At 38.6% G+C, this 22896-nt stretch overlaps 2 protein-coding genes across 2 annotated transcripts in view; both read right to left on the bottom strand.

Moving 5' to 3' along the window:
• LOC137408418 (uncharacterized) overlaps positions 1-22896 on the bottom strand; it is a 309349-nt gene that overhangs the window by 55442 nt on the left and 231011 nt on the right. The gene's annotated exons all lie outside the window — the stretch shown is intronic.
• Positions 888-7235, bottom strand: LOC137408793 (uncharacterized). The gene is made up of 6 exons (XM_068095379.1): positions 7122-7235; positions 6778-6850; positions 5364-5486; positions 4699-4799; positions 2835-2895; positions 888-1254 (listed from the first exon to the last, which is right to left on the bottom strand). Exons 1-6 carry the CDS (start codon positions 7203-7205, stop codon positions 1163-1165), a joined length of 534 nt encoding a protein of 177 aa, XP_067951480.1. The 5' UTR covers positions 7206-7235; the 3' UTR covers positions 888-1162.

Here is a 22896-nt window from a genome sequence, read left to right as displayed (position 1 = left end):
TATTATATATATTTGAGAAAATATATATATTGCCTTATATACTCAAAGTGGCGTAGTTTTTTGTGGAGTAGTAAAGAGTCGCAGCTGATCTTTTACAAGAAAATAAAATGTGGAAATTATGAAAACAAAGAGATTTTTTGTAAAATACATATTAAATTAGAAATGCAAGTATATCTCAAATCAAATTCTAATAGGAGGCTCTGATATCTGGTGAGCCCCATGATAAAAAATCTTACTTAAATAATTTTATTATTACGAAGCTTTGCTTACGTTTCTGATAATTTTATTTTGTGTCGCTAGCCCTTGGTGTTGTTTGTAGACATATAGCATGTTTTTTTGCGACTAATATAGAGTTTTCTCACAATTGTGCAATTGATGTGGAATGTGTGTCCATCCAGGAATTTTATAAAAGTTTTGTCTTTGTCCATGAGCAGGTCGTGCCCTGCGGTAAGAATCAACTCTATTTAAGAAATTATTCAATCAAGTTACTTGATATTTTGCTGAGACATTATAGGCCTACATAAAGTTTAGTTATATTCCAACGACAAATTGACCTTGTTCATCTTATTGACCTGGTGACACTAAAACAACTGACCACCAGTCTTATATATCCTGGATCTAATTTCTGTCTTTTTTTAACATTTTGCAAACTCTGTACTGTCGAGTGTGAAAGTTGTTTTATTTAAAAGCACTTTTTGCACTGGTGTTATCACTGCTGAATGCATAGTATACTATGATATTCCATGTATACATATTCAAGTTACACCAGATCTACACACTGTACAGCACAAATCTTCCATGTTGCATCATCAGATTTGTCTACAATATTCTAAGCAAACTTTCTCTCACATTTATTTTCTTTAAGAGAACTGAACACTAAGGGACAACATAACAGCATAAATAAAAAATTGTTAAATTACCGCATAATTCTCAGACTTGAAGTTTAACCGAATAAAACTACAGCTATATAAACTGAGAATATACAACACTGTATAAACGGAACATACAATAACAAGTTACACTATCAGTTAATTTGTATAAGGCGGTGTGTCAATGGTTATGACTTTAATATAGTTACTATACACTTCTTGCATAATCCAACCCATACAAGGAGAACAGTACAGTACTGAAGAAACTAGTGTATCAGACACACTCACACCACTCAGCCATTTCTATACAGATCATAGATAGAGTCATCTCCCCATCCACCAGATTGGTAGTCCGGTTCTTCAGCGCTTGTGTAGTAAAATAGAGCTAAAAATAATAGAATGTCCGCTAGCATTAAAACTGTAATCGGCCATTCGACCATTTTCAATATGTCAATGCATATGTCAATGCATATGTCAATGCATATGTCAATGCATATGTCAATGCATATGTCAATGCATATGTCAATGCATATGTCAATGCATATGTCAATGCATATGTCAATGCATATGTCAATGCATATGTCAATGCATATGTCAATGCATATGTCAATGCATATGTCAATGCATATGTCAGTGCATATGTCAATGCATATGTCAATGCATATGTCAATGCATATGTCAATGCATATGTCAATGCATATGTCAATGCATATGTCAATGCATATGTCAATGCATATGTCAATGCATATGTCAATGCATATGTCAATGCATATGTCAATGCATATGTCAATGCATATGTCAATGCATATGTCAATGCATATGTCAATGCATATGTCAATGCATATGAAGCAACAAGAAAACAAGACCTATTCGTCCCCACAAGTGCGATGCCGTTGGTCGCTGCGACCGTTTCCATAGTACAGATAGAGCATCGCGCAGTGTTTCGCTTTCAAACAACGACACCAAGTCCCGACAGAATAAGAGCGACACGGCTGTTTCTATGATGACATTGCGGAGCCATATGGAGATGTGTCACCACGCTATCACTGTATGAAAACCTAATAATAGTTAAAATTTTGACAATCTAAAAGATGATATGTGCTCTTGATTGCGGCAGAAATATAAGAACATGAAAACAGAAGGACCTTTTCTTTTAGAGTAAAATTGCTGAGCTTTGTAAAAGCTATAGGCCAGTCTAAACAAAATTGCTTGGATACACTGTATATCTCCCGTATGCTGTACATCTGCGGTACACTGACACAACACAGAATGCTATGCGTATTTTAACCCAGATAACTGCTCATATCACCCTGTGAGCCCAATGCATCCCGCGTAGCTCAATTGGTTAGGTAATTACCTAGTGAACGAGAAGTTCCGAGATTGGAGCTTCTGCACTACGGATTTGTCATTGCTAGAAGCTAATCGTTATAGATGGACAGACTGAATCGCAGACGACCAACTTTGAGATTTACATGTATATACGTAGATTGAATTGTCATCCTTTAGTTCATTTACAATTCACAGTTTTCCAACTCAGTCAAATAAAATATTTAAAAAAATGTAATAAACAAATCAGCTAATGCCGAGTACATGCATGTCTATAAAATAATGAAGCTTGTCTGTGCAGGGCACAGTGATAGCCACTGGACCGCATGTACATACAATACATACATTACTGGACCGCAATACATACCTCAATGCTGAGAGAGCTAAAGGTTTGTTCTTTACTTGTTCAACTTTTCAAAACATGTGTGTTTTACAAATGCTGCAAAACTTACAAAAAAATTGGAAAAGACGTAAAAAAATCACAAATTCACAAAAAAATTGATTCGAATACAATAAAGCAGGTTTTTAGTAAATAGTGGGAAAAATTGTCCAGTACATTCCTTTAGGCCTATATATATATATATATATATATATATATATATATAGTATACTTGACAAATATACTCTACTCTTACTTACATTTGGTCAAGCATTGAAGAACTCCACATCTTTCAAGATATCTTCTAAAGTTTTCCTGCATCTAAAATTAAAAGTTGATCTCGTAAAGCAGACGGTCTGTGGAGAGGTTGAATAAGCTGTCTTATTGGCTTAGGTTATCGGTTCCATAATGGTAGGATAAACAAGCTCTGACCCTCTGACAGCCATTTATAGTGGGAAGATGAGATGGTGTGAAGATGATCAGAGATGCTTTTCCTATACAGTAAACCAAGAATCTGGTCTTAGCAACTTTTTCTATCCAAAGAGCCATTTGGGACAGCTTCTCAATAAAAGGAAGGACATAGAGCCATAACCCATTTTGACATCATGTATTCCGCACTTTTTTTACCATTAGCCACTACTTTTTTTCTTATGTTTTGAGCCATGCAGCTTATATAAGGGTGCGGCTATTCTGTGGTTTTTTTTTCACCGCTAGGGCACATTAACCGGAATCTCCGGTTAGTGCGTCTATAGCGATGAAAAAAAAAGCGAAACAATGCCTAACAGTACTGTTCCGTTAAGCACTAGGTTAAAAAACGTCGGTTAATACGGAACAGTGCCTAACAGCACTATTCCGTTTTAACTAGCAAAGTTGCTGCTGTGTTAAAAAGCACCGCCCTGAGTTCTGCGGCCTACACAAAGGTGAAGCCTATGTATTGTTTTATTATCGTTTTTTGAAAATAAAGCAGATGCGGCTTATATAGGGGTGCGGTTAATAGTGCGAAAAGTACGGCAAATGTAAATGAATATGTATACAGGCAAACTCGGATAACTCAAACTTCACCGGACCGAGTGAAAGTGGAAATATCATTGCGCTGGAACGGACCAAACACATCCGTTCAAAATAACCATGTGTTCGAGCTATCCGAGGGTGAGTTATCCAAGTTTGACTGTATATGTGCATATATGTAGGTGTTTATGTATATATGCACAAATATTCATGTATATCAGAGCATGCAGCAAAAAGCATTGATGGCTTGTTGCAAATTGAAAGGCTTCTATTGTAAAGTTTAAAAAATTTTTATTAGAAAGTATAGAGATTTTTCCATCACTTGAGATTTATTTGTTGTTTTAGGTGATGTCACTGACAGGACGTTTTCAGATTAAAGTTGGCCAAACTTGATCCCCGTTGAAATGCTCAGAAGAAAAGACATATTTTTTTGAGCGTTTTAACCAAGATCAATTTTGCTGACTTTTGTTCAAGTTTGTCGAAAGGTCTCGCTTTTCCTTGCTTTCCAAGGGCCATCGCAAAGCACATGATTGGTAAAAACTTTTTGCGAACCTTTTGAAAAGTCGTTAACGAAAACATTTTGTTGATGATGGTAATAACGACGCCTAAGAACTACTAAAAGTTGAGGTTTATCTCTATGGCTCGGAATAAAGTGATATTCTAACTTCAACAGTTTTTACTCAACGGCTACTGAGACAGTTCTCGGTAGCCATAGGGCAAAAAACTGTTCGAGTTAACGAAGTTGATGCCGAGTTATCTAAAGCAATTTATCATTGCGTGGGAACGGACCAAACAAATCCGTTCGAAATAACCATGTGTTCGAGCTATCCGAGGGCGAGTTATCCGAGTTTGACTGTACATGTGCATATATGTGCGTGTTTATGTATACATGCACAAATATTCATGTAGATAAACATGAATATACGATCATTTAATTATATATACATAATTACGTAAATATTTTTAAAATATGAGTATTTAAACAAAATATATATATACATGTATATATTTATATCCGACAGAGAGATTGTATAGCAAAGAAAATCGCCCAGTCAGTAATGTGGTAACTAGCTATATATATATACCACAGATGAATTAGGAATACAAAGAACTTACTATCTCCAAAGGAAGGGATGTCTCTTCTGACCTTGACCCCTCAAGTCTACATTTTACATCTTTTTGAGTCCAAGAGCCATGACTGTCTGCTTTTTCAATGCCTAAACAGTTTAATAATGAATGCATGAAAGATTATCAGAACTTGAGCAATTATCCTTTCCTGCTATATCTTGTTCACTATCCCAGAAACTATCCTGTACGGAAATATAGATTAAGCAAACCCCGACAGCCAATCATCATCATTCAAATGGTAAAGATTGCAGAGTGCCATGGATGCTCTGTGAAATATTGGGAAAGTTTCACAGCTGCATTGTTTCCCAATATTTCCATGTTGCCTCAGCAAAGTCATCAGTTTATGGTGCGCGTATGCGCGCTATGCCTTTTCAGTAGAGAGTTGTCCCACCCTGTCTAGTATGGCACTGTTGTAAAACTCCTCTTTGCTTTTGTTTTAATGTCTGTTTTGCTTAGGCCTATCTCCGCTGAAAGGCTTCAATACTTGCAACGTAATTTATATATTTAATTTATATATAATATATTTATAATAAACATAATTTATAACTACTCTGAAGCTTTATCAACTACAGCAGCAGTTCCTTCTTTTGAATAAGTTATGTTACATTCTCTATTCAATTGGTCATCCACAAAAGTAGCAACGACATAACCACCTTCACTCAAAAGGCTGTCCCTTTCTGTCCCTTCTCCAGCAGGCTCCAAGTGCGCCAAAATCAACTCAAGAGGATGAATATCCGAAGGAAGGTCTGATCGTCTATTCCAAAGATTTGTGAGAACTGCAGATATGTATAAAAATATCACAGTGGAAATTCCAGTACAGCAGCAAAAGCATTTCTGCATTACCTCAACTATAGGTCACAAAACAGGAAGTGGAATAAATGCATATGACAGCTGTAAAGGCTACATTCTCATTATCAACACGGATCTAAGTATATGTACTTCGGAGTGAATTTTTGACAAATTTGAGAAAAGATTAATACCTTCCCCAGCAAGAAAGAGGTTAGGAGCCACTCTCTCACCTATTTCCAAGCTTTATCACTACTCACTGGAGATTTCAGTTTGATTAAGCTATCCTTCCAAATATCCACTCTACTTAAATCAACCCGCACGTATCATAGATAGCTTGATTTTTAAGATTGGCTTGAAAACAATCTACTTATTTTTGTGCTCAAGTCTTGCCGATTCCGAGTTACGTACTTTGTAAGTTTACATGTTACTACATTGTACAGATACTACGGCACAAAATGTATAAACATTAACATGCAGAGAATAGTGTGGGTTTAAATATTTGATGGTAACCATACCTCGTACCTAGTCAATTATGGTCACATCGTATCAGCAACAGAGAAAATAATTAAGGAAAGCTAAACTTGAAGGTTATAGCGAGTTCGTGAAGCTGAGAGTCACGAGTTTGAATTTAAGTGAACGAAATATTTCATCGATGGGCCGATTCACTGAACGGTGATGAAATACACCATAAAACACATCTTGACACACTCGCTGGAGCCATGTTAATCCATTTACTTCCTACATCTTGCGCCTCATTAGATGCAGAAATTTCTCCTTGTTCTAGCAGAATATAACAGAAGCTTTCCAGTCTCAGCTTATTGCAGAGGTGATAGAATTAGTGTCTTCTTGTTATATCTTCAGTGTCTGATCACAAATCACTTTGCATACCTCCAATAGCCCTTTTTCAGAGCCAGCAATGATTACAAGAGTTGTTCAAAATAAGATGCAGTAGTATCACAAAATTAATTAGTTGAGAATACAATAAGTGAATAACTAGGCTATCTTTTGATTTTAGTCAAGGTCAGTTGTATAAGCATTTTCATTACACAAATGAATTGCTAATTTCTGCTTATTGAACACTCACTCCATATTAATCGTTAGAAAATTTTGCATCTATTAGTATTATGGTTTGGGGTGGTTTCTAGCAAAATTAAGGTAGTACATCATCGCTACCAGCAAATGTCTCTTAAATGCAGTCTCTTGATTCCTGAGGCCACTGTAATATTTTGTCCACATATGTTTCTTCTCCGAGTGCCATAAATTTGCTAAAATGCTTACCTTGAGCTATGTGTGTCAAGACACCATCACCTTGCAGCTGGCTTAACAATTTGTCTCTTTTCTCATTGCTTTCCTATCCAGTACATAAAATACACATACTTTTCTTGTGCATAACTTTCAAACCTCATTCACACAGCTCAAACAGAATAAGATAATTTCCTAACCAGGTACAAGAACATAACAGACTAGAAGATATTACAATAAAATGACAGAAAACCCTAAAGATTCTAAAATTTACTTTACTCAACATAAGCAAATATACAACTCTCTTGAAAGGTATGGAAATTTAACACTTTCGGTGAACATTAAAAAATATAAATTAATAAATTGTGCTGTCTACTAACCATGCACTCTCTATCTCGAGATGTTTTTAATGTGAAAGGTTTAGTGTTTTCATCCTCGTCAAAGACGACTTCTGAATCAGACATGTTACGGTGAGCGACCGTTCTTCAAGCTTTACGGAACAAAAATGGTGAAAAAGCATTATAGAGCGCCAAAAAGCTTCCAAAGGTTTGGCAGTATTCCAAAATAGCTTGCAAGTTTAACCAGTAAAATTTTAACCTATGTTAAAAGCGTGAACAGTAATTATTTTAATAGAAATTTTAACGTTTTAAACATTTAACGAACAGTTTAATTTATATTGATAAAAAACTAGTTGCATGCGACGAGCTAAAATTATTTTCTCTACCAATCAACTCAACATTGAAACAAATCTTACAAGACAGGAGGTAACAACTGATTGAATTTCCATCTATAGTTTTGCAGGAAGAGATGTTTCGGCGTAATTGATAATATCTAAAATTTAGAAACAAATTTGAACAGAACCCACAACAATAATGGAAGGAGTAGTTGTATGCAGGTGAGCAGTGGAAAAAATAGCCTTAGCTCTATCTGTGATACAGTCATATTTTATCAGATCAGTAGCGGTGCTATTAATCGTAAATATAGCCTTAACTCTATCAACGATACAGTCATATTCTGTCTGGTACGTAGTGGCATTATTAATTGGGAATATAGCCTCAGCTCTATCAGTAATACAGTCGTATTCTATATGGTAAGTAGTGGCATTATTGATTGGGAATATAGCCTTGGCTCTAGCAGTGATACAGTCATATTCTATCAGGTAAGTAGCAGTGCTATTAATTGTAAATATAGCCTTAGCTCTATCAGTAACAGAGTCATATTCTGTCTGGTAAGTAGTGGCATTATTAATTGGGAATATAGCCTCAGCTCTATCAATAATACAGTCGTATTCTATATGGTAAGTAGTGGCATTATTAATTGGGAAAACAGCCTTAGCTCTAGCAGTGATACAGTCATATTTTATCAGGTAAGTAGCGGTGCTATTAATCGTAAATATAGCATTAGTTCTATCAGCGATACAGTCATATTCTATCTGGTAAGAAGGGGTGTTATTAATTGAAAATATAGCCTTAGCTCTAACAGTGATACATTCTACTCTAGCTCGCATTTTCGTTTTTATACTAGTCACCCAGTTGTTGATCGCATGAAAGAAAAGCTATTCTCGATATAAATCTTAGTGTTTGTGTGTCTGTAATTCAGTCTGTCCAGCTATAACTCTTAAAATCTTGGAACGAAAAGCTCACATCGTGCTGGATTTAAACACACAAAGATTGCAATCGCATGTCTGAAAACAAACCATTTAACCACAAGTCTACAAAGGCTCTTACGATTTCATCGCTCTCACTATGTACTGTATACCCTTTGTCCCAATTTCACACGCGAAATGACGTATTAATTGATACATTGCGCCTACGGGTTACGATGCCCTTGTTATAAAATACTTTTCGCCTTACTATATAAAACAATGCTTTTCCGTCCTCACCACACTAGAGCAAATTTGTTTTGCTGCCATACGATATCAACAAAACTTCTGTCGAATTTAAAATTTGGCAATTTGTGTGCTGATTATATAAGTTATTAAGAGATATACGTTGCTCGTCATTTCATTTCAGCGTTATCTGTTATGGTAAAATCGGATTCGCAAATAAGTAAGTGATAAAATTTTGGTTAAAAGTTTGAAGTTTACTAAAATACATGCTAAAACCTCCCTCAAGTATGTATTTAGTAAGCTAAACTCATTGTAGTTAGATTCAGAGTTTACGTTACACGTCTGTCTCGAAGGTAAAAACTCTCCTCGGTATGTTCTGCACGTAGTACATTGTAATGTTACATTTTCTTATAGGTCATAACCACAAAATGCACTAAAGTTATTGTAGGTGACTATAGTTATTAAGGTTATCATATTGTTTTGTTACAATTTTTTAATGATGATTTTAATGATTTTTACCAGGTGTTTGCATTAGATAATTACTATAGGTTTCTATACTGCTCTACACAATATTTTTGCCTTATGATGCCAACACCCAAACGAACTAAAATCATATAATCGTATACCAAATAATTTTTTATTGTAATTGTAACAAAACAGACTATATCTAGCCATTACTTACTAATAATTTCTCATTTACATTTAAACACCTATGTGGCTATATTTTTCCTCCTTGAAATTTGTTTTGCTATTCATAGAAAAGATATACCATCCATCAGACTTAGTGTACTGCTATCATCGTTTCTTCAGTTACCTCTAAAACATATTTTCTTTAAAAAAACAATTTACTCTGTTTGATTTCAGTTTCTTATTGAGTTCTGCAAGCTTATAGCTTCAAAATTATATTCAGTTCAAAAGGAATTATAATATTCTAAGCGTTTTCAGAGACAATGGAAAGTTGTTAATAAGGTCTAGAAACAGGGTGACCCCTTATGTATTCAAGACAATGCTTCACATTATTAATGAGCGAATAATATTGACAACAAAAAGGTTCAATTGCATTGAGCTCTGCGGAGTATTTCTTGGTAAACATCTCTTCTTCCATCCTTATGCTTTTGCAATCAATGGGCCTTTTCTTCAACCAACAACAGTTAGATACTTGAAGTGTAATATTGACATAATAGATGGCTTGGTCTGAACTCATATACTTGTCTCTCTGGCACCTGACTCTAACTGCCAGAAAAGACTAAGTAGCTGACAACAGAGCAGTCATATTTACACGAGTCCTTGAAACCTGAGAAAAAAGAATAAAGAATATCTAGCCTCTTATTGGACTGAGATACAGTCAATGAATGAACAGCGATGAAAGCGATTAAATTATGCATATGAAAATATGTAAAAGATTTCATGTTGAGCCTTTAATTATCTACACCAACAGCTGCAACCTTCAGAATGATAACGAGTAGTTATGACAATATAGGTATATTTATATTAAATGGCATATATGTCTATAAAGAATACACGCAATCTTGTGTTATTCTTCTGTATTTTCTCCCAGAGCAACAGAATAGTCAACTGTTACATATGAAGCACAAAAAAGCAATAATCTCCTCCCTTTATATTACATTTAAGTCCTAGGCCTGGAGTTTTTCTGATTGTTTAGTTACTTTAGTGTCTCAATATATGAACAGGAATTTATAATGGTTCCTTTTAGAGTGAGCTTAACCAACATTGATGTCCCAAACACAGCTGCTATGATATTGCATGCTGGGTTTTGAAATGCTTTGGATTATGGTGAGGTAGGACGATACCACTCAAGTCAATTTCCTTAGAACTCATGTTTGAAATTATGATGCGCCCATCTTTCGTTACCTGCCATTGTTCAATTAGCGAAAGTTTAATCATCATTGTAATGCTGTAGAAGGTCAGATGCCTCACTCATGCGGACTTCCTAGTGACAAACCCTAAATTGCTAAGAAAACTACTGGCACACACTTTAGAAGAATCTTTCTAAAACTCTTTCCTTTAAGAAATCTTAATCTCCGCACTCCTACCATGACTAATGCCTAAAGACATCACATCAATATCAGCTGCTGCCATTTTTTAAGGTTGACAGCGGATCAAGGCCTTCCACTGCTTTTTTGGTACTACTCAGACCAAGCTTATTGACGTAAGCTTTAATTCTTCGAACCCAGTGTTTTATTGTTCCCTTGTTCCCTAGAAACATCAATATAAAGCTCAAGTATTTTGCTAATGCCAACCGATTTTTTTCATCTCACAGACACAAAATCTATTGAAGCTTATAATTTTTTTCTGCATGTAAAAGTTAAAAACTGCTTTCAAACTAGCTGACAAAAAGTGGAACAAAAAAACACTTTTTTTAAAATGATAAATTTAAAACTAAATCTAAAATGGTGTTTTTGCTATAATTTTGTTTCCCGGCCGAAAACCAAGTAGAGTGACCTACTTTTTGGTGGCGCAAAATTATCAACAGAACTTGAAGAAGATTGCTGACTTTCAAAATTGGTTGAATATATCCGGTGGTTTTACAACTGGATGTACTAATTTCTTGAATAATGGAAAGAAAAAAGAGAGAAGTATATGTATACTCAGCTTTTACATGTATACAGAAGTAGTGTTCAATATTAAAGACATTATTTATATATAACCAATAATTAAATACATAATCAGCAAATTTCTATCATAAAAAAAAATTTAGTAACCATAGAAAAAAGTAGCTATACCCTTACGCCTATTCTTATGCGTCCATGAGTCTTGACAATCATAAGAGAAAAACTGAAAACCTGTTTTTAAGGTGGTATCTGTTCGACTGAAGGAACGAGCTCAGGTATCGAGGTTATAGTCTCTGTTACAAAGCGCAGACTTCTGACTGACAAATAACCTGAATATCTTGAAGAGCTGAGCGTATATGAGACGTTAAATAATATTGCTCTGGTGCAATTTATCTGTTAGCAAACTGGCTGGCACTTACATATGTCACAAGGGATGCACTGATTGATGATGGGCATTTTGTAATTTAATCGTCTACGCTTGTCCTAAATTGGCATCTAACTTTCATCACCTTTCTAATTGTCTTTTATGCACTTCCTGGCTTGATACTAGATCTTTGTGAGTGTATCTTATGAAGCATGTTTTAGTGTTCGCAATGTTCTGAAAAAAAACGAACAAACGATGTCTCCTACAGTTCAGGCTCTCTTATTCTTTGGTATTGGCTTTGTATGATACATATTTACATAAAACAAGGCAGTCAGACCATATGTTTAAAGGTTGACTTGCAACAAAATTCACATTACAGTTATTTGGTATCAAAAGATTCACCATGTCTTACTCTGTTGTAGGTGCTACATATGTGGAAATTTGATTACAAGCTCTTAATAGCTCAAAAATGAAAAGCCGCCGTAGATTGGAATCTCTTTATTTCTCTGACGTAGTCATGAAATTTGGGCAAAAATCCGGTACCCAACACCCATCACGGGTTTGATTCAGTCTTCTGGATTTGCGAATAGCCAAAATCTCCAAAATAAAATACAATCTATAGTTTATTGTTTAGCTCAGCAAATGAGCTAAAGTTATTATCATCAACAGTGATAAGAATAAACAATTAATATTTTAGGCTCTTGGTTTTATATTAGGCAACTCATTATATTTAATACGCATGCATAGCAGTTTGTAAACAATGACAAAGCATGGATAATAAAAAATAGTCAATATTTAATTACAACCTATTGATTCATACTTATTATTACTTATCTACACCATTAACGACGAAAATGCTAAAACGATGGGCTTGCCAGACGTATCTTTTGAGAAGACGGTTAGAAAAAATACGAAAATGTTAAACGTACAAGCGTAGCCTGTGCGATGCGACTAGAACGAACAATTTACCCGATAATCGGGCGACTGAGAACAACCAAGTGTGGTTAAAATGTGTAAGTAAACAACCGCACAATGTGTAAGATACACCGTACTTGTGCCTCTATGTTAAAAAACGAATAGCCTTAATTTTTTTTGTACTGTTATTTGCGATTCCCAGGTCATGTCGACTTTGATTTTGTACGATGACGTCTGTTTTAAAAATGATTTACACTTATTAAAAGTAACAAATAAACACTGATTTACTGTAAGTATGAATATTGCAAGATTGACAGCTAAAATCACTCTACTTACTCACATGAGTTGTGGGCTTCACCGCAACGCGTACAATACCCCGTTATCCTACTACAGCAACAGAAGCAGAAAAGTAGGCTTGCACTTTACAAAAAGCCGTAAAAGCCGTTGTCATAGAGAGATGTTTAGAATATACTCGGTAAGCTGGTTAGGCAAGTTTTGCGGCTGTTTGCTTGACTGTAGACAGCCTAGCTCTCAGAACATTAGTCTCACCAGTATGGGCACAGCTATTGAATGACAATTTGATTGCTGGTTTAATTTTTTTAATTTTGTGTCGACGATTTACTTTATAGCGTCGCGGTTTCGTGATATTATTTTCCTGTTAATTGTGTTGTAGCTTATTTTGTTGTAAATGAGCTATCTACCTTCAGTATTAGTATGAGTCCAAATCTCCTTATATATGGATAGTCTTGGCTTCAGTTGTGTTTGTCGTTAGGTGCAGAGGACTCTGGTTAGCTTGTGCTATAGTGTTATTCACCGTCTATGTGAGTGTCGATGCCGAGGTGGGAGGTAGTCTAGTGATGGTCAGGTTACGGTTCTACAACAAGGCTAATCCAATGCTATAGTTCATGTAACGATGCCTCATATATACACTACTGTACGTACACCTCCAACCAACCCTCTAAAGACTGGGTTGGGGTTAGATTAGCAGTCTAGACGTAAGATATTATGATACAATATACATGTTGATCGATCAACTATTAGTATACAATTAAATGATGTTGCTTCCTTAGTTGCTAGACATGGAATAAATATAACTATAAAGCTGCTTCTATATAAATGGATAGACTGAATAGGAGTTGTGTTCCTACTATAGTGTTGCTATGGACTGAGTAAGTAATTCCCAACTCAACAATCAAATGGTAAGAATATTGTACACGTATGCAGCATGTAAGCAATGGTTGTTGATGCATACTTGTTTCCGTTAGTGGGAGATAATATATGCTGTAGGAATGTATTGTAACTGCTAAGTTTCCTACCTATTAACTAATCTCTTGACATTTACGTTTGTGGGAACATTGCTAATATACAGCTATTTCAAAAACATGATTTTCAGCTATAACAATTGGTTTGTCGTTCTAGGGAAATTGGTGACAGCAAGGTAGTTGAACAATCACTCACGCGTTAACATATTAAAAATTGTTTCCTGTTGCACCTAACAGCACCTTATTTTTTACCAGAGTTAGAGATTTAGCTGCATAGCAAATCACACTGTTGCCACCATTCTGTTTCTGATGAATGAAACTCCAACAGGGCTTACATTTGTGTAAACATGTTCTTGCAATCATTTCTGCCAGGTTTCTTTCTAGCCACTGAAACGCCTTGTTATGTTTTAATCAATAGAATTGAATTACCCATCAGTTTCTTAACAACGTAGCGGGTGGTGCTGAAGTTTTCTCTCATCCTTAGTTTTACCAGTTTTTCTAAAAAAATCATTATGGCTATTTTTTCATGATTTTGCTAGTTCAAGCTATCAGAGATAGACAGTAGTATTTTCAAAATATATGAATGCCAATCTCTACAGCCGACTCAAGTCTAAGGGGCTACTCCATCAATATCTAACTGTTACGACAGAGTACTGTGACCGGCTCTACAAAACTGAGCCAAGAAGCAAGAGCATCGCTGATCTCTGAAGGGCTGTGTGCTGAACGCAGCATTGCCGTTCCAATTCCATGGTAGTTAGCGAGCACTGCTTGAGTGAGCAGTGGGAAAAGGTTTCCCTGAACTTGGTAGACCATGTTGTATGAGCAACGCCGCCCTAGAGTTTGGCAAGCTTTTTTAGTGCTGGAAAATTATTTCCTTGAACTCTGCAGGCCGTTTTGCAAAAGAAGCGCAGCTCCGGAGTTTGGTGAGCTTTTTCCAGTAGGAGAGAGATTTCCCTTAACTCGGTAGGCTGTTTTGCATGAGCAGCGCCACCCCAGAGTTCAATGAGCTTAGTTCAGCAGGAAGAAAGATTTCCCTGAGCTCGGTAAGCTGTGCTACATGAGCAGTGCCACCCAAAGCTCGACAGACTGTTCTGATCAAAAAAAAATATGCATGGTCGACACTCAAGAAGCAGGGACCGATAGACAGACCAGCTGGCAGAAGTCCTTGAATGACTGGCGATGGCACCTCCGGCTCAGGCCCTGGTCCATCAGTTTAAAGCACCTCAGTACTCGGGAACTGGAGATGTAGAGTACTTTATCAACCGGTTCCAGAAAAGCCAAAGCCAACGTTTGGACCAAGGAAGCTGGCCTAATGCACCTCCGGTGGGTCTGAAGTGAAAGGCTGCGTGCAGGCTGACCTTGTAGAAGCCATCTTCAATGCCCGTCGTACCCAGTTTAGCCTCCCGCTCAGGCAGGCTCGCATTAAGCTGAGCACCTTGAAGCGGGCCTCATCAACCTCCCTTCAGGAGCACATCTGTCAAGTAGAAAGGCTGGTTTGGGTAGCGTACGGTGACCCGTCGGGCCCCTTTTGTAGCTGGTTGTTGTTCAGTCTACCACGCCATCCTGCAGCTTGAGGAACCGTTGGAGGAACAGGCACCCGTGGTGCAGGAACATGCAGTTGGTCAGCTGGCATAGCTCGTGCAGCAACTGACGCAAGAAGTGCTGCAACAAGAAAGGAAAAAGCCCCAAGCGAGGAAAAAGCTGAAACCTTTACAGTGCTGAGGTTGTGGGGCCCTCGGGAACATCCACCGGCACTATCCTAAGAAGCCGGTACACTGGGAAAATGGGAACAGGTCGAAGCTGTAGTCCGGACTGCTGGTTGCACTAAGGCTCCAAACCCAAATTTTTCGAGCAAAAGAAACCAGTAAGCCCTGCGTCAAATGCCCGTCGAAGCAGTCAGCCTGACCTGGTCATGACTGAGGAGACCTGATCAGGGGCACTCCAATCCGGAAGCACTGCTGCCAAGACAAAGAGCCAAAAAAGAGGAGGTCCACCTCAGTGAGGCTGGCAATGGGAAAGACTGCCCCCGTGGTTTTCCAGAACTATTTTTTTGGGCATGGAAGATCTGGAGCTCCGATCCCCCAAAGAGGGGTTCGACATGTCAGCATGCTGATGAGCCACCGCTGACCACAAGCTTGCACTGGTTTGATTCGAAGGGAAGCTTCAGAATCAGGAGGAAAGCTATTACCTCTGAGCTGGTAGTACAGTGGATACGTACGCGGGGATAGAGGATCACTAAGTGGATGATAAACCATTCTTTTCTGCCTCGGGGATCATACCTCCCGGTGTGGAAATGCCAAAAGAAGGGGTGCTAACCCACCTTACAGATCTCTATGTGGTGACCCAATGCAACTGCACCAGCCCGGGGCAGTCTGAATGATTGGCACGACTGCTGACATGCTACCAAGGCCCATTCAGCACCGAAGATGGAGATATGGTTCGGACCTCCAAGGTGGAGCAATCCATTCCACTCAAGGAGGGAATTTGTTTTATCCGCTCATCATCGCACCAGTTGGGCCTGAAGGCGGCAAAAGCTGAGCAGCAAGTCCAAGAGCTATTGGACAAGGGGGTCATTGGACCGACTGGTGGCGCATAGAGCTCTCCGGTGGTAGCTGAATGCCAGAATAGTGACAGCTGAATGCAGTCACTGAGAAGGACGTCTACCCCCATCCCCGAATTGATGACAGACTCAATGCGCTGTCCGACAGCCTGTGTTTTAGCACCTTGGACTTGGTCAGTGGCTACTAGCAGGTACCGCTGGATGCCGGCGCATAAGAAAAGTTGGCATTTGCTACACGCTTCAGCCTGTAGAAATGGAAAGTTCTGCACTTTGAACTCACCTCGGCATCGGCCACCTTTCAGAGGTTGATTGAGCGAGTGTTACACAGCTCACTCCGGAAAACACTGCTACTTTACCTTGATTATATCATAGTCATCAGCTCTGATTTTGGAGACCAAGAGGGACCTCCACTGGACGCCCCAAGAAAGTGGGTGTGGCTCTTAAGTGAAAGGCAGAAGCGAGGAGATAACCCGAAAATTCAGGCAAAGTTTGTGGGACTGTATCAGGTTATTAAAGCCTGGACCACCCACACTTGCCGAGTAGAACAGCAGGGGAAGTTTTCTGTGCAAATTGAGAGCCTATTGAAACCTTTTCGTGCCTGTTCAAAGAAACTAGGATGAGCGCCGGCTACCATTGAATCTTGAAAAAGCCCCAATATGAAAGGTGCAGGGGGCAGGAAGCTCAAGATGAGTTGAGGGCTGTGTTGGAGTTGGCAAGACACAAAGCTGAAGCAACCAAGAGCCAGGAGTTTAACCAAAAACTTAAGGCCTGGCCGAAAGAGCCTTGGAAGCAGCTTGAAGAACAAAAATGCAATGCTCGGGGAGAGCCAGCTCGACCTACGATTTTACTGCCATTCCAGCTCGCTAGCTCGAAGCGAAGAACACTCGCTGCTATTGGGCACAACTCAGGCCTGCTCGGATCACTCGACAATCAGGTCGGCGTAGAGAATGGGCGTGGCTCTCGGCCGTGGCAGCCAGTTCTGGACAACCCTCACGTAGGAATAAAATGGCCAACGAAAGACAGCGAGAGAAATTAGTAGGCTAAAGTCATTTGTTTTTGCACCCACAGTGAGCAAGTACTTTCCCGGAGCTATACCAATATCCACACCACAGACACCGATTTACTTTCTGACAAACCTGTCAACATGGCTCAACCAAGTGAGACAGTAAACTCTCTTGCAGGTTTGTTGAGCCTATTAGAGTCATTGGAAGCAGGATAAGACGAATGCTTGGCGGACCTGCTAGACTTGGACAAGGAGTCTGCCTCTATGTGTGAGAGCACAGGCATGACAGACCCGAACGAAATAGTTGGACCCCCAGTAACTCTGATGGAGTGTTTTGGCCAGGCTGCCTGCTGCCAATGATTTCAGCCTGGCAAACATGAGTCAATGTAGCAACCAGGTGTGACTCAACATTGACTCATGTTGAGTCACACCTGGTTGACACTCTGCCTTTGAGTGACCAGCTGAGGCCTACTCAGATCATTTTCTTCACGGAGACGCTGAGAAGCTGACTGATTGAGCCGAGTGAATCAAATTAGGCACCCCTCTAAATACACGAATGTTTTGGTTCATGAAAGAGCCAACAGAGCCGACTTGTCTGAGCTGGACCAGATCTTTTGATTATCTGAGACCAAGCCTGTTAGAAAACCGACCTCGACAGAAGCACCGACTCAGAGGCTACAAGTGAAGATAGCCAAGCTGCCTGCCGTGTCTCGAAGAAGGAACTAGTACAGACAGAACGTTATGTTGGTGTCGCTACCTGTTCAAAGGTAACTGAGGCGTTGAGAGAGCTCAGTACTTGTGTGGTGTCACTACTGGCTGTCGGAGAAATAGATAGCGCGTTCTCCAACACTGCCATTTATATGTGGCTGTGCTGCTGGCAGCATAATTTCTGTGGCTAAGTAATGTCACCGGATGGCACACGAAATCAGCGAGTGTGGCGACGTAGCTTATCTTGTAAACGAAGCCAAGTGGCTTTTGTTTCTGCAGACCAGAGGATAGTCGATCGACCTCCTGATGAAGCAGTGCACCCTCAAACTGGCCATTGCTGGCCACCCCTAAGGAGCTGGCTGTCAAGTCGGTCAATGTAGACAGGAACGAGCCTAAGAGAAGCCGAGCAAAAGGAAGAGCCAAGTTCCCAGAGCCAAGCCAACTCAGTGACCTCGTGTTGCCTGTATGCAGCCCTGCCAGCCTGGGTCGCCCAAGTCACGTGCTGCCAGTCTGCCACAAAAAAAAGGATGATGGAGCAGCCGGAGAGCACACCTACCTGGCCCAGAGACGGAGCCGAGGAAGCTCCAACACGAACCGAGTCCCATGCCGAGTGATGGGCCTGTTTCTTGATAGGAGGAGCAGAGACAGAGGTCTGGCGCCTGGAGTTTGGATCACGACAGCGCGAGCTCTGGTTTAGGCAGCTTCTTTTAATTCCCTCAGTCGTTGATTGCCGGTTATTTGTTATCTCAGACATGCACGAGGAGAGAAACTACCTCCTTAGTAAGATTTTTCCCAAGCTTCAAAAGTTCTGTCAGAATCAATACAACCTTGATTTTCAGGTCAGTCCTCATCAACACTTCACATTCATATTACAATCTTTACTATAATAAGTGCCACGAAATAAAAATTTTCTCACACGGAAATAAAACTCAGATACTCCGACTTACAGATCAGCATGCTACTCACTACACCAATCAGTTGTTTTACCAATTAACAAAACATTTATGTGCATACTGATGACTCATGACGATCTCTCACGATGCTCAAGCGTACTAGTTATTATTATAATTATTACAATTATTACTAGTTGAATGCCTGGCATTTTGCTCTCTCTTCCAATGCTCAGTAGGCAGCCCTTAGGGCTTCTATTGGGGAGAGAGTGTGGTAGAAAAGCGCCGAGACCAGGGCCTGCTGCCTAACTGATGACATGACTGAGCATCAGCTCGGTAATAGACAAGGTTGTTATTGGGAACTTGGCCGGCCGAGTCAGTGGAGCCAGCAGGAGATGAAATTCGTATATAAAGTGGCCAAAAAAGATGAGAGATCAGAGATTGCTGGTAGTCTCTTGCATACTGTTCTGTTGTATGCGCGCACACACAATTATACACATTGATTTAATGTATATTGTTCCAATATATATTTCAAATATATTGGCAGTTATATTATTTAAATACATTGTTCAACATTGTCTTATTCCCTTGCACTCAGTGATTTTGATTCTTGTGAAGCAGTAAAAGGAACCGACAGTTTCCTTTACACAACGACACCAGCACATCACATGCATAACACTAATTGATTTTGTCCAGGTTATGATTATTATACAAAGAGTTCTTTGCATGCTAGATGCTTATGCTAAGAAGGACAGGTTGTGTAAGCTTTTAATTATCATCTTTATGCAGCCACATTCGATAAATGATGATAGCATCTAAACATTTCAAAAAGTGAAATCAAATACAAGTAAATTTACACCAAGTATGACAGTATGTCTTATGAAATATACACCACTGCAGCTCGTGATGTCACATTACAAAAGGTGTTAGGTCCTGATATCACAATGAAGGAATGCTCTTATATATTGATGATGTTTAGACTACCTGTTCTTCTGACTGTTGGTAGTTATACAGTTTTAGCTGGTGAGCTACAAAAGTGGGTGTAGGTGAAGATATTGAATGTCTCAAATTAAAAGGTTAAACTTATCCAGAGTGATGATAACTCTGGATGTTGGTGGGTCATGCGATGGTGATGTTTGCATCCACTGTTCTGCAAGTTTGTATGTCCATAATGGTCTCGAGTAATTTTCAATGTTAGTCACAAGGGCTATACCTGTGATAATTTTCAGCTTTGCGGTTTTTGCTATATACATTTAAGTTAATCACCTTGTATTTATGCTACTGACTTTCTGAAAATATTGATTGCAATTATTATTTATGCCACTGCAAATCTATTTTTTAAATTTTGCTGACTGAACACAAGCAAATATGAAGGGTAGGGTCGCTGTGATTAATGTCAATATCAGACTAGAATTAGTTCTTTTGGGCTATGCAAGCAAACAATCAATTCAAGCTCCTCAAGAACTGGTATTCATCTTTTTCACAGCCTATGAAGAACTTGTGTGTCAGCAACAGTCTCCGACTCTAATAAGATGTGCACACTAAAAAATACAATGTTGAGTACTGTTTCAGAGAGTCATTTCTGCCACCGCTTTTTACGGTCAAACAATTTGGGATTTTTAGTAAAGCCTGGTTTCCATATGACAGCGCAATGATCGCGCGCGGCCCAGTGATCGTGTGCAATGCATTTCTTGGGTCGCGAGGCAGTGTTTCCATATCGCGCGTAAGCTCCATGCTTGCATTGGACAGGGTGGATATTTTCCTTACTTTTTCGTAGGAGAGACATATTTCTTCGGAAAAACTGACCTCCGTTGCGAAATTACGCTGTCATATAAAAATCAGGCTTACTCTTTCGTACGGGAGACCGATTTCTTCGGAACAAAGCCCTTCGCTGAATTGTGGGATAGGTTGAAAAGGTCTAGCGGTGTATTGTAGGATACATAATTGCATGCACCCATCGCAAGGATCCATTCTGTTGGATACTTGCGATCAGCGTACGCATGTCGCGCGACCGTCGTGCGTTGACGTTTCCATATCACAACTGGCCTACGTACGACGTCGTGCGCCTTGTTGTGCGCCTTGCGCTGTCATATGGAAACCAGGCTTAAGACTTAACTGTGCAACATAGGTATACATAGTTGAAGTGGTTAACTCAAAGACTATGTTCAACACCCTTAGTCTAGTGTTTACAAAGTCCAAAGAAGAATGCAGCATGAATTGTCTTCTTATTTTGAGTACATCTATGTCTACTGATGTTGTGTTTTTCAAGATGAGAGTTTATAATCTTTTGATGTAAAATAAAGTTATAAAAATAATTATACACACTGAATACTCCATGTATGTTATTAACTTTCCAGTAGAAATGATTGCTTTTGAATATCAAAGGTCAAATCATTTTCTCTCACATTTTTCATCTCTCGAGATTTGTGGAGCGGTCATTCTGAAGCTCGCTCTAATGCTCGATTTTTGCATTTTCTTTTAGTTCACTTGTGCCATGCTTCAGTCGTAGGATATCAAGGTCAGCTAATTTCTGCATTAAATTGGGTTATAATTAGAAAATAGAAATAATGCTTTCTCTACTAGGCAGCCCTTGGATATATTGTCCATATGTATTTGTATAATAATAATTGTATAACTAAGTCCAGCATGCAAAATGTTTATTATAAAGCAGTCATATATTGATTGCAACATGAAATTATGTGAATAGAAAACCTTATTTGGCCATCAACTGCGCGAGGATAGTGAAGCACCCCAAGCCAATCTAGCAACTGGACAACAATTGTAGTCATTGTGTTATTTCAGATGCAGAGTAACAACACTCATAGGACTGCTATAGTCTATACTCATCAATCATTATGAACGCGTGAACAATAGGCAGTTTTGTTTATTGATTACTAGCCAGCCATGAGAAGAGCCTCACGCCTCTTACGTACTACTAGGGGCCCTTATTGACATTCAACTGAGGTTTGCATTTTTTTCTCGTTGCTGTTGGTTGGCTGGTGGCTAACAGATACCATTTCTAGTCTAGTTTTCTTGCTGCTATGAAAGGGACAATGTATGTATTTAGAGCTCATTGCTATTTGCAAGTATTTAGAGCGCATTGCAAATTTTTCGAGCGTTAGATTGGTCTATCTGATTTTAGTTTGAATTTGTTATTTTTCTAAAGCTATTAATTATCGGCCATTCTTTTGCCTTTTGTCTTAATTATATTCTCTTACAGTTTTAATTTGAGGTAAAGCCTCCTCTCTACTTTAAGGGCTTTCGTCGCCTCCTTTGCTATTTAATTTCCAATCAGATTTTTTCTGCTTTTGACACGGTTTTGCTTTTCAAATAGTGATCACTAACATGCCTTGCTCACTTTTGTATGTTACATAATGTAACACCATCAGTTTTCACTTCGTTGCAAATGAGATCTCTTCAGTGGTTTACATTAAATAACTGTTTTTTGGCTGCTGACTCTCTGATAGTGTGGTTTAATGTGTTTTTGTGTATGCATGCTATTTTTGCACTTCCTAACGCTTGCAAAAATTTGAAATACATGTATGTTGGGATTCCATGAATGGTGGGCGTTTTTGTCTAGTCGTATCAACTTTTGTATGATTTTTGGCATCTGAACTTGTTTTAATGTTAAAACAAATCACCTTAACTTTGTGTCATCTATCTCAGAATCAAAACACAATTTTTTCAATAAAGTATTAAAATATAATTTTGTTTCCACTGTTACTCTTATTACATAAAGTGATATTAAATTTTTGTATTCAGTTCAATCAACCTTATTTAAATAAAAATTCATTTTAAATGCTTACTTGAATTAAATGCTAACTCACGTGATATATGCTTGATGTCTGGATACTATCCTGTATTCTGATGTTCTTTGCAAAATTCGGGAATAAAAAGAGAATAAGAAGCTCACTTTTTCTTGTTCAAGATGAAGGATATCAAAGTTACCATGTTACATAATTGCTAAATTGTACAACATTTCGAAATTGTTTTCAAGTCACCAGGGCGACTTGAAAATTATTGGGTGACTAAATTAAATGGATTTTATTTAG

The sequence above is a fragment of the Watersipora subatra genome, chromosome 11, assembly GCF_963576615.1.
Source record: "Watersipora subatra chromosome 11, tzWatSuba1.1, whole genome shotgun sequence".
Taxonomy (NCBI): Eukaryota; Metazoa; Bryozoa; class Gymnolaemata; order Cheilostomatida; family Watersiporidae; genus Watersipora; species Watersipora subatra.
The sequence above is the reverse complement of the archived record's forward strand: the minus strand, read 5'-3'. Positions and strand labels throughout refer to the sequence as shown.

Coding starts and splice junctions, on each gene's coding strand:
- LOC137408793 (XM_068095379.1), bottom strand. CDS start 7,205: ATGTCTGATTCAGAAGTCGTCTTTGACGAGGATGAAAACACTAAACCT. Junction 6,851..7,121: donor CTCGAGATAGAGAGTGCATG/GTTAGTAGACAG, acceptor TGTACTGGATAG/GAAAGCAATGAGAAAAGAGA. Junction 2,896..4,698: donor CATCCCTTCCTTTGGAGATA/GTAAGTTCTTTG, acceptor TTTTAATTTTAG/ATGCAGGAAAACTTTAGAAG.